General features: G+C 41.9%; 2 protein-coding genes across 5 annotated transcripts in view; both read left to right on the plus strand.

Annotated features, from left to right (window-relative positions):
- LOC103354732 (porcupine O-acyltransferase) lies at nt 1–6,595 on the plus strand. 4 transcript variants are annotated; one of them, XM_008278229.1, is made up of 14 exons: nt 1–136; nt 249–441; nt 604–647; nt 771–952; nt 1,076–1,206; nt 1,327–1,347; nt 1,668–1,682; nt 1,781–1,906; nt 1,992–2,092; nt 2,226–2,302; nt 2,409–2,472; nt 2,755–2,840; nt 4,312–4,422; nt 4,932–6,595. In XM_008278229.1, the coding sequence occupies exons 1-14, from the start codon at nt 1–3 to the stop codon at nt 5,031–5,033; spliced, it is 1,389 nt and encodes a 462-aa protein (XP_008276451.1). In that variant the 3' UTR covers nt 5,034–6,595. The 4 variants fall into 4 exon arrangements, with proteins under 4 accessions (XP_008276451.1, XP_008276432.1, XP_008276461.1 ...); XM_008278210.1 differs by lacking the exon at nt 1,668–1,682; XM_008278239.1 differs by lacking the exon at nt 1,327–1,347.
- A 2,036-nt stretch (nt 6,596–8,631) lies between these two features.
- wdr13 (WD repeat domain 13) overlaps nt 8,632–10,175 on the plus strand; it is a 6,919-nt gene continuing 5,375 nt past the window's right edge. Inside the window, exons 1-3 of the mRNA XM_008278253.1 lie at nt 8,632–8,719; nt 9,259–9,346; nt 9,473–9,704. Coding sequence (XP_008276475.1) covers nt 9,306–9,346; nt 9,473–9,704 — 273 coding nt within the window. The 5' untranslated portion in view covers nt 8,632–8,719; nt 9,259–9,305. The remainder of the gene's footprint in view (nt 8,720–9,258; nt 9,347–9,472; nt 9,705–10,175) is intronic.

Below are 10,175 nucleotides of genomic sequence, written 5' to 3' on the forward strand. Positions count from 1 at the left end.
ATGGGAGCCTTCAGTCGACAGAAGTTTTTCCAGGAGCTCGCTCACGGCTGCCTGCTGCCCACAGCTCAGCAAGGCCTGGAGCAGGTATGGCAGCTGCTGGTTATCTGCCTGCTGTGTCGGCTTCTCTGGATGTTGGGTGAGAGTCCGGTTACTTTTCGCCCAGTGTTACATATTTTTTATGTTGCTTGCATCATCATAATCATCTGCGCTTTCCTTTTTTTTTAATATATAAAAACTTGCTATGTCAGGTCTCCCCTCTTTTGTGAAACACCTGGGCACGGTGGCTGGAGGTTTCTACACTCTCTACCTGTTCTTTGAGCTCCATATGATCTGGGTGGTCCTCCTCAGCCTTCTCTGCTACCTCTTCCTATTCCTGTGCCGCCACTCTACTATCAGGGGCACCTTCCTCTCCATCACTGTGCTCATCTACCTGCTCCTGGGGTAAGAGATTCCTCCTCTGACACCTCACAGTTTGCACATTCGCACCACGCATCAAGCATGTGTTTGAAGTGAACCCTTTTCAAAGCCTGTGTTCCAGTGACTTTCAAAATTTGCTTCAAGAACTGCACCAAAACTGTGACTACTCTTATTCAATTTCATCAGAGAGCTGCATATGATGGATACCACCAACTGGCACAAGATGAGAGGTAGGCCGCAAATGTTTTATAACAGCATTTTGCATACTTATGATAAAATTATAGTATTTGGGTCTTATTTTGAGCCTTATTTTGGAATCTAGTGACTCTTTCAGTGCTGCTGCTGTCATCCAGGTTCACAGATGGTGGTTGCCATGAAAGCCATCTCTCTGGCCTTCGATTTGGACCGAGGTGTTGTGACCAGCGTGCCCTCACCCATTGAGTTCATGGGCTATATTTACTTTGTGGGCACAGTCATCTTTGGTCCCTGGATCAGCTTCAACAGCTACAAAGAAGCTTTAGAAGGCCGTAAGCTGGTAAGTGTGATTCAGTATCTGTTAAGTATGAAAGAAGGTGAGGGTGCGGATTATTTAAAAGATTTATCCTAAGACTAGCTCTACCTGTTTAAATCTATGTTTTTTTTCCCCTCTTCTCCGCAGAGCTTTTCGTGGCTTTTTAAAGTGTCTGTTAGCTGGGTAAAGAGCCAGGTCTGCCTTGTTATTTCCAACTGTGTAGCTCCCTACCTCTTCCCTTATTTCATACCTGTCTATGGAGACAAGCTGCTACGAAGGTGAGTGGAATACAGAGATACCTGTAAACACATAAAAATCCTGGTTTATTCCCCAGCTTGCATTGCTTGCGGCTTAATTCCTCTGTAAGATAATGCCTCTGTTACCTGCTTTGCTTACAGCAAAAAGAGGAGGAAGATCAGGTAATTAATTGTCCTTTGCGGTGATATGACAACATCGCAGGCATGCTCTCCACATCATTTTCACGTGCTTGCATGCTAACTTTTTGTTTTACCATTTGTGCAAAACCTTTACCTGCACATATGTACCCACACCATACCCCCTCTCTGTGCAGCTACATGTGTACCAGGACACCCCTCTCACCCTCTCATTTACCACACCTGTTTCACCATCTTGAAAAAAAACTTGGTGAGACGTAGATCATCTCAAGGCAAGTCAATGAAACATTTGTATGAATATAATGTAGCACTAACATTGCTCTCTTTATCCCGTTGCTTCTCAGAGGTACACCTGCGAAGTATGTCTTCAATTGTTGTGTAATAATCACTTAATAAAGTTAGAATTGATCTGAATTTGAGTGTAATATCTGTTTGTTTCTTCCTCTCATTGCACCAGGTGGTTGCTAGCCTATGAGAACACCATGTCTTTCCACTTCAGCAATTATTTTGTTGGCTATTTGAGTGAAACTACGACTACTCTTGCCGGGGCTGGCTTCACTGAAGAGAAGGAAAACCTCAAATGGTTCGATGTGCATAAGCAGCATTAACCTAAGGAGTATTTCTCTTCATTTACGTTTATAACAGATCCATTGCCTTTGGTTTTCTAGGGATATGACCGTATCCAAGCCGCTTAATATAGAGTTTCCCCGGTCGATGGTGGAGGTGGTAACATCGTGGAATCTGCCCATGTCTCGCTTCCTGCACACCTGTGAGTTATAATGCTAACAGTGATTGCTTAATGGCAGCAGCTGTTTTTTCGTTTATTGCTGTCATTATGAACAGAACAAGGAAGTCTCATTTAAACAGTTGTTCTCATGCAAGATGGCTTTTTCCTCTCACAGATGTTTTTAAGAGTGCGCTCAAATTTGGGACATTCTCCGCCGTTATGGTGACATACACAGCTAGTGCCCTTCTGCATGTGAGTACTTTGTAGAAGTCTGACATAACTTTGAAACTGTTTGGTCAACAAGTGTGTGTGTGGGTTTTTTTTGTATTATTTTAACGGTAACTCTCGTGTTTGGTAGGGTTTAAGTTTTCATCTGGGTGCAGTGCTAATATCTCTGGGGTTCATCACGTACATTGAGCACGGTAAGAATCTGCTTAATGTATTTCTCTTTTCCACATTAGAACCTTTCCATTTTGAGAAGGTGCTTAGCCTTGCAGTAATAGTTAATTGCACCCTCTATGACACACTGTTTCTGTTCACTGCAGTGCTTGCAATTTTCCTCTTATGGTTGGAAAGGAAGTCTTCCTTTCGTCTTATTTTAACCCCTTATGGCCCGATGGAACATATGTGTGTACTTGCATGTGTGTTCAGAGGGCATCTTAGGTCTTAGTGGCCTAATGCATTTGTCTTGTTTTCCGTTTCAGTGTTGCGGAAGAGGCTTGCAGTCATTTTCAGTGCCTGCATACTGTCAAAGAAATGTCCGCCAAACTGCACTCACCGGAACAAAAAGGTAACATGCGCCTTTCTTATTCTTCTTTGTTTTATTTAAACAAAGACCGTGTCACTGGTCAAAAATTCAGATTTGCATTAATGTTAAAGGAATAGTTCAACACCAAGTTAGAATTCTCATTCGTCTCCTTGAAAGATGAGAAGATTGAGAGCACTCTCATTGCTGTATGATAAATATCAAGCTGCAGCCAGGAGACAGTGAGCATAAATTAGCAAGAAGACAGAAAGCAGCATGGCTCAGTTCCAGCACCTTGAAAGCACTTTTAATCAACATATTATATCTCATTTTTTAAAAATCAATACAAAATAATTAAATAACAAATAGTGTAGAAAAAATAGATTTATTTATTTTTTTTAGGTTTGGTTATTTTGCTGCACTCAGACGGTTGTAAAGGGTTCTTGGAGTGTCTACTTGCTTCCAGTCTTTATGCTACGCAAAACTAAGACTCTTGGCAAATAAGCATTTTTCACAAATTTTTCAGATTTCTACATTTTTATTGCATTTTATTTTTCTGTTGCTTTAGTTTTGGTTTTTATTCTAATTTTGATTCTTTTACAGTTCGTTTTATGTTTTTTTCCTGTTCTTCTTTTGTTTGTTAGTTGTTCTTTGTTTTTTGTCAATATTCATGCTGCACAAATACAAACCTTAATTTCTGACTAAGCCTGTGGCTTATTTACATGTTTCATACAGAGTCTGTATTTCTTCCAACTATTTCTGCACATGGCCATTACACTGGCATTGCTGACACCTCCTACCAGAGCAGCAGGTGATCAAAGTGGACCTGCTTCTGGCCTCAACACCTAACCTGTTTAACCTGTGGTTAAACTCCACATGAACAGAAATATGACAGTTAAATGCCCTTATCATGTTTCATTTCGATGCAGCCTTTAATGGATGGATAATAACAGCCTAAGTGGCTATCGTATTGGGAAATCTAAGTACATATGTACTTATGTGCTTAATGTATTACTGAAGCAGTGTGGACATCAGGTTTTAATGCCAACACATCTGCTGCAGTTAAAATGCAGCAGCCCCAGAGGTCTGCCTTGTGCTGTCAACTGATAGAGTTTGGGAGTTTGCTGGCAAGATGCCTGGCAAAAATCTGGTTACACACATCAGAGCAGCAGGGAGGGGAAACAATGATTTATGCCAAGGAAAAGCAGCTTGCGTGAATCACGCTCCACACACATCACAATTTAGGGCTCAATGCACTAAAGCTCCTGAAATCGTGGGTGTTTTCCTTCACAATATTCAATAAAGTCTGGTGAAAAAAGTTAATATTTACTAAAAGTTTACCAGTCCAACACTCTAAGATAACCCTCTTCATCAAGACTGAGCAAAAAAACTAATTTAGAGAGCTGGTTTTCAGAACTTCAAGAGAAAAAACCCCAACACAAATTGCATGAAAAGTTGCCAGAAATATCGATCGAGTGAATTCCTTTCTCTTATGTAATGCTTTCTCTCTGTGCAGGAGCTATGGGTGTATATGATTAACATAGCGTTCAGTGCTTTGGCAATACTCCACTTGACGTACCTGGGCTCTGTGTTTAACTCCAGCGTGGACTACATGGAGGAGGATGAGGTAAGAGAAGGCTACCTTGAAGAAAATTCACTTTTTGAAGCAGTAAAGCAAAGCCAAAAAAGTAGAAAGCATAAAGAGCGTTGTAAAATAACAAATAGTACATAGTAATACATCAGGTAAAAATCATTCAAAAGCTTTAGATAGTATGTACATTCTAATACTTGAACCTGACCTATTAAAGTGGAATTGTGACCTACTGGAGGTCACAGCATGTTAAGTGTATAGCTGCCTATATTTATACAACCTCTCAAAAAATGCACAGGACACTATGTGACATATGAACATGTGAAATGCTGCGTGGGGATGTAACCTGAGCTGCGATATTTATAGACGCCTGATAGAAAGATTTACAGTTTTGTTTGATGAGGGCCTTTAGATCTAAATATGTTCAGAGAGTGTGAACAAAGCAATGATGAATCACATTTTCCGTCAAGATGTTCTTACTAAAGGTATAAATATTAATGTGCTTTGTCGTGCTGAGCTCACGTAGTGCGTCCTGCCCCCTACAGGACGATGTCACCCATCATACCATTCAGAAGTGGTCAGAGCTGAGCTGGACGAGCCACTGGGTCACGTTTGGATGCTGGATTTTGTACCGCCTCATTCTCTAATGATAAGAGACAGAGAAGGAGCGAAGGAAGCAATAATGAGAGTTGTAAAGCCGGTTCTCCACTCCTGCCTGCACTGTGACTTTCTCCTGACCGAAGAGAACAGCATCAACCCGTGTACAACAATAACCTGAACGCCGCGTGTCGGCTGAGTAATCTGCTCTCCTAACCTGCTGAGGACTAGTTTTGATATCCATGAAATGACAGCCCGCTCCTCCCTTTTCTTTTCTTCCGTATCGCATCCTTTTTATCTGAGCCGCAGTTGTCGAGCCCTCATGTTGTGACAGCAGTAACCGATGTCTCACTGTGAGTCGCAATCGATACCTATCAGCATGGTGGAGATCGGCTGCTCCTTTCTTCGGACACATGATAGAGCCCATTATCTAGGTTTCAGCGTCGACCGTGGCAGATGTCCTCCAGATGTGATGTCCCTTCACCTCAAGTGTTTTACAATCGTAATTTTAGATTTGAGCGATAACACTGGCGACGTCCTGTAGTCTTCGTGTAGCCTGCAAATCCCATGAAATTACCGAAATCAATAATGCGGTCTCTTAGTACGTTCTGATTTCCCCAGACTGTTCAGTTCAACCTTATTGGTTGAATTCCTGAATCAGCTGTGGACTGTAGTTCTAACAGGCATAACTAGTGCATTTGTGGGGAACTAATTTCAATTTAATATACTTAATAACAGTCAGTGCTTGTTTGGAGCATCGCATTATTGTTAGTTCTTGTCTTTTCATGAGCTTTGTTGGCAATAAGGAATATATAGAGCATCCCCAGATGTATCCATTCCCAGAGCTTGTCTTTCGAGCATGTGTAAGAAAACAAGAGTTTACCTTTGAATGAAAAGAGCACAGGTTATGGTTATGAGGCAGCAATTTTATCGTCACTGGTAATGATTTCCCCTTTAGTGAGTTTTAGATAAAGAAAATGAGTCAGTAGGTCGATGAATTAATTTTTTTCGTGGTTGACTTTTTTGATGGTGTTTGTATTATGTTTTGTGTTACACTGATCATTTAAATTTAATTATTTGCCTTTGCTTAGAGAGGGTCTAGTAACACTCTTCAGTATCTTCAGAACTGAAAATAAAAGTTTAGAATCAGGGTATTACACGTTTATGTATTGCTATAGAGGAAAAATGTTCAAACTTCTCTTTCATTTTCATATTACAGATTCAAAATAAAATTATACGGTACACTATATTAAATATTTATCCTTAAGTACAGATTTTTATGACACAGCTGCTTTTAATGATGCATTTATGTAATTAACGATTACCTGATGAAAGAACGTGAGTGTCTGTATCAGATTGTGATCACTTTCTGTCTGTATCTTTCTTAAATCTAGAACGCGAAAGCATTTGATTCTTGACTGAGACATAGTGTTAGTTTAGAGCCTGAATGTTCGTTCATGCCTGAGAACAAGTGCTCAGTCTCTGCAGACCTAATACCACTCAACCCAACAAGGATTTTAAATACTCTTCTGATATTTACTTTAGGTAAAACGTTTTGTCCCTGTAAATGTGAAGGCACTAATACACCTGTGATATTTTTATAAAATTTTACATGAAACCTGGAATGCTGTTTTTGTTTATTCAGTGTGAACATTTCAGAGATGTTTGGATATCAGTTAAAATAGATGTCAGACATGTGAAATGCTGTAAGAAATAGCTGTTTATTTGAGTCATTATTTACAAAAAAGAATGAATGCCAGTCGATCGTGGTAGGAGGATGAGTTAGGGAAGGATTCCAAAAGGGTGTTTTGGGGGTTTTTTTTATGCTCAAAGCAATTGTCCGGTCTAACCTGGAGTCTATTTCTGAGCATCCAACGAGTGGACAGTGTGGGGAAGGGGACAGAAAAAGGCTGAGAGGTGGGGGGAAGGAACAACAGATGGTGATGGATGGAGATCAGGTTCTCTTTCTGTCTCTGTGTGAGGTGAGCAGATTCTAAATTGCAAGGCCACACAACAGTACTGCAGTCTGCAGGCTGTGTAGGGAGGGAGTGCGGAGGGGAGGGGTGGGACGCTCAGCCCTGTCTGCCTCGAGGACCCCCGTGTTTACGACGACAGGACCCCAGCAGTGTCTCCAGAGCCATCTTCACGAATGCCTGGAAGTTATTGCTTCTCTCCCTTCGGCTGTCCTGCGAGGGGATAAAACACAGACAGATACCTTCACTGGGGACACAGCAATCACAGCACTTCATTTCCACACTGTGAGCCAGAAACTGGGGATTATTTTGTAGCGCCTCAAACCACAGAAGACCGACATTAATTCAGATTTTTATTTATATTTTATTTTATTTTATTTTTTTAATCGTTTATGTTGTTTTCATGGGTTTGATTCACTTAAAATAACATTTCGGTTCATATAAATGCTTACCTCCTTGCTTCTTGTTATCATCTCCTTTCTGATCACCTTTCTTCGGCTGCTCTTTAGGACTCTGAGGTTGCTGTGGAATCCAAGTAAAAAAAGTGAAGCAGAAAAAAAACAGTTTGAGAGAAGAAAATTAGGATTTTGCACTAGCATGGGAATAATTTTCTTACCTTGGTAGTTGACTTCTTGTCCGACTTATTACCTGAAAATAGTGGAAATATTTAGATGTATGTCAAACATTCACATTTGATGCATCTTTTTTCTTTCATTTGTACTTTACACTGAACATGCAGTTTCAGATAAGTTAAACAAATTTGTAGAAATAATTTTTTATTTCATGCCGCTCACCTTTCGTTCCTGGCATTTTGGCTGTGCTCCAGAGGCGGTCCTGTATTTTGAGAATGCAGTGCTTAATGTGGTGTTCAACTCGGTCATTTATGGCCCGTGCTTGTGAATGGCTCTGTCACTGGGGCCCCTTCGAGAAAGAGCACCGTGAACAAGCAAAGAGCCCCGTCAGCTGAGCAGCATGCCCCACAGCCCTGCAGGTCTTTGCTGAGCCAGGCGAAACCTCAGAGCTGACCTTGTAATACTGCCATTGTGAACCCACTGGAACTGTGCGTTCACCTATTGTGTACGGCAAGAAAGCATTCTCGTCATGCTACAGGCGAGGGTGATAGTGTATTTTATCTGTCATTTTAGAGTTTTAACTGGGCCATGATCTAGATAAGGGACAAGACCTGGATAGAGGATCAGGATTTTGTCTTTAAAAAATAACTAACAAATAATAAGATTTTGCTGTCACATATGGCCACACTAAATTGGTCATCAGCACTGCCAGCACCGTAGGAGTGGAGGGTTTTGGCAGGGATCATAAAGTGATGCTCAAATTTGCCATCCTTTGCATTCTTCATTGTATGAACGATATATTGCCGATATCATTCAATTGATTATATTTTTTCTCCCTCATGGACCACTGTGATCCTTAAAGACACCATTGTGTGCAAATATAATCATTGTTATTAGTTTGTGCTTGTGTTTATGGAGACAAATGGGAACATAATTAATGTATAATGCAGCAATAAATGCTGAGAAGGGGGCATTTCTAGCCCCATAAAACCATAATGTTGATCCATTTCATGCTCTGATGCATACTGTAATCCAATCAAAGTGTGGTCACTGTGGATGTAGCATGACATGTAAACGCTGTGAATCATCATCCGGATTCATGCGGCTCCACATCAGTAAGTGGGCTGGTGACTGGGTCATGTGACTTGACAGGGGAAAAAAAGAAGCAGCGATGGAGAAAAGCTAAGGAAGGTGAGCCGTTTTCAAGTGTATTTCTCGGTGTTTTTTCGTTGTATCACCACCAGACACGTTGTTTAGGCTGTATAAAGCTACTAACTGATAGACTATCTAATTGTATTGGGGGCTGAACGGGAAACAGATTTTTAAAGCAGGGAATCGCAGATGATGTTGTGGCTAACATGCTAACTGCTAGCTAGCGTTAGCTTCGCGACTGTCATGAAGGCTGTTTTTGCTGTTCCTGGATGTGCGCAGACTAAAAGAAAATGCCCAAACTGTTCATTTTCTAGCTGCATTCGATCATTTCGGTTAATTTTAAGCATTACTTTGTGATGTCAAACTCGCATTGCGAAGCATATCTCAACATCTGTGGTGCCATTAGATTCTGCATCATCACCTGATTCAACGCAGTCGATGGGAGGGTGGGGGTGAAATGTCAGTTATATCATAGTAGCAGCTGTGTAGTTAAGATGCATTCTCAGACAGTGCATGAATGTGAAGTTTCTTGGGTAAAGTTGCTACAAATATGAGCTGAGTGTGTTGTGTTTTGACAGGAATCTGCCCTGGCAGTGGCTTCCTCTTTACCCAGAGTGCTTGTGGAATGGCAGCAGTTTGGCAGCAGGTGTTGGCAGTGGACGCAAGGTGAGACTCAGTCAGGCAGAAGGCTGTAATAGTCTACACTGATGAAGAAGCTATTCAGACGTGTAATTGTGTATGGATCATTTCTGAGTTATTGTGTGTGCTGTGTCACTTCTCTCCCTTCCCCAGGTACAATGCTTACCGCACGCCTACGTTCCCACAGTTCCGAACTCAGTACATCCGCCGACGCAGCCAGCTGCTCAGAGAGAACGCCAAGTGTGGCTTTGAGCCAGGGCTGCGCAGGCAGTACCTGAGGCTGCGCAGTCAGCTGCTGGCCCTGCGCTACGGGCCCCTGTCTGAGCAGAGCAGCTTCAGGGCCAGCAGTGTGCGCAGCTCCCGCACCACACTGGACCGCATGGAGGTCAGACCCAAAGAAACAGAAAGGGCAGGGAAAGTAGAAGAGGCAGAATAGACGGGGGTGTCTGTACTAATTGGGAAAAAGAGATATAAAAATATCTTAACGCTGGAAAGCAAATATAGGATATTGCAAATGAGAGCCTTCTGGAAGGCCAAACATTACTTTCTCTCAGTTAGCAGCATAGCAGCAAGCAACACTTTGATTTCCCGTTCATATTAAGCTGAGCAGCTTGGTTGAAATGGCTGGCATTGCCCACGTATATGGGCAGTATCATTAACTTAAAAATGCATGGTAATTTCAACAAAGGGCTGCAAGGTGGCTCAGTGGTTAGCACTGTTGCCTCGCAGCAAGAAGGTCGCCGGTTCACGTCCCGGTGAGGACACCGGGATCTTTCTGCGTGGAGTTTGCATGTTCTCCCCGTGCAGCGTGGGTTCTCTCCGGGTTCTCCGGCTTCCTCCCACACAGTCCAAAAAC

The sequence above is a fragment of the Stegastes partitus genome, unplaced genomic scaffold (genome assembly GCF_000690725.1).
Source record: "Stegastes partitus isolate 25-593 unplaced genomic scaffold, Stegastes_partitus-1.0.2 Scaffold4, whole genome shotgun sequence".
Taxonomy (NCBI): domain Eukaryota; kingdom Metazoa; phylum Chordata; class Actinopteri; family Pomacentridae; genus Stegastes; species Stegastes partitus.

Bases quoted from the DNA above. Each gene is read 5' to 3' on its own strand.
- LOC103354732 (XM_008278229.1), top strand. From the start codon at position 1: ATGGGAGCCTTCAGTCGACAGAAGTTTTTCCAGGAGCTCGCTCACGGC. The intron at 1,207-1,326 runs GTGAGTGGAATA...CTTTGCTTACAG, and splicing joins GGAGACAAGCTGCTACGAAG to CAAAAAGAGGAGGAAGATCA. The intron at 2,841-4,311 runs GTAACATGCGCC...CTCTCTGTGCAG, and splicing joins GCACTCACCGGAACAAAAAG to GAGCTATGGGTGTATATGAT.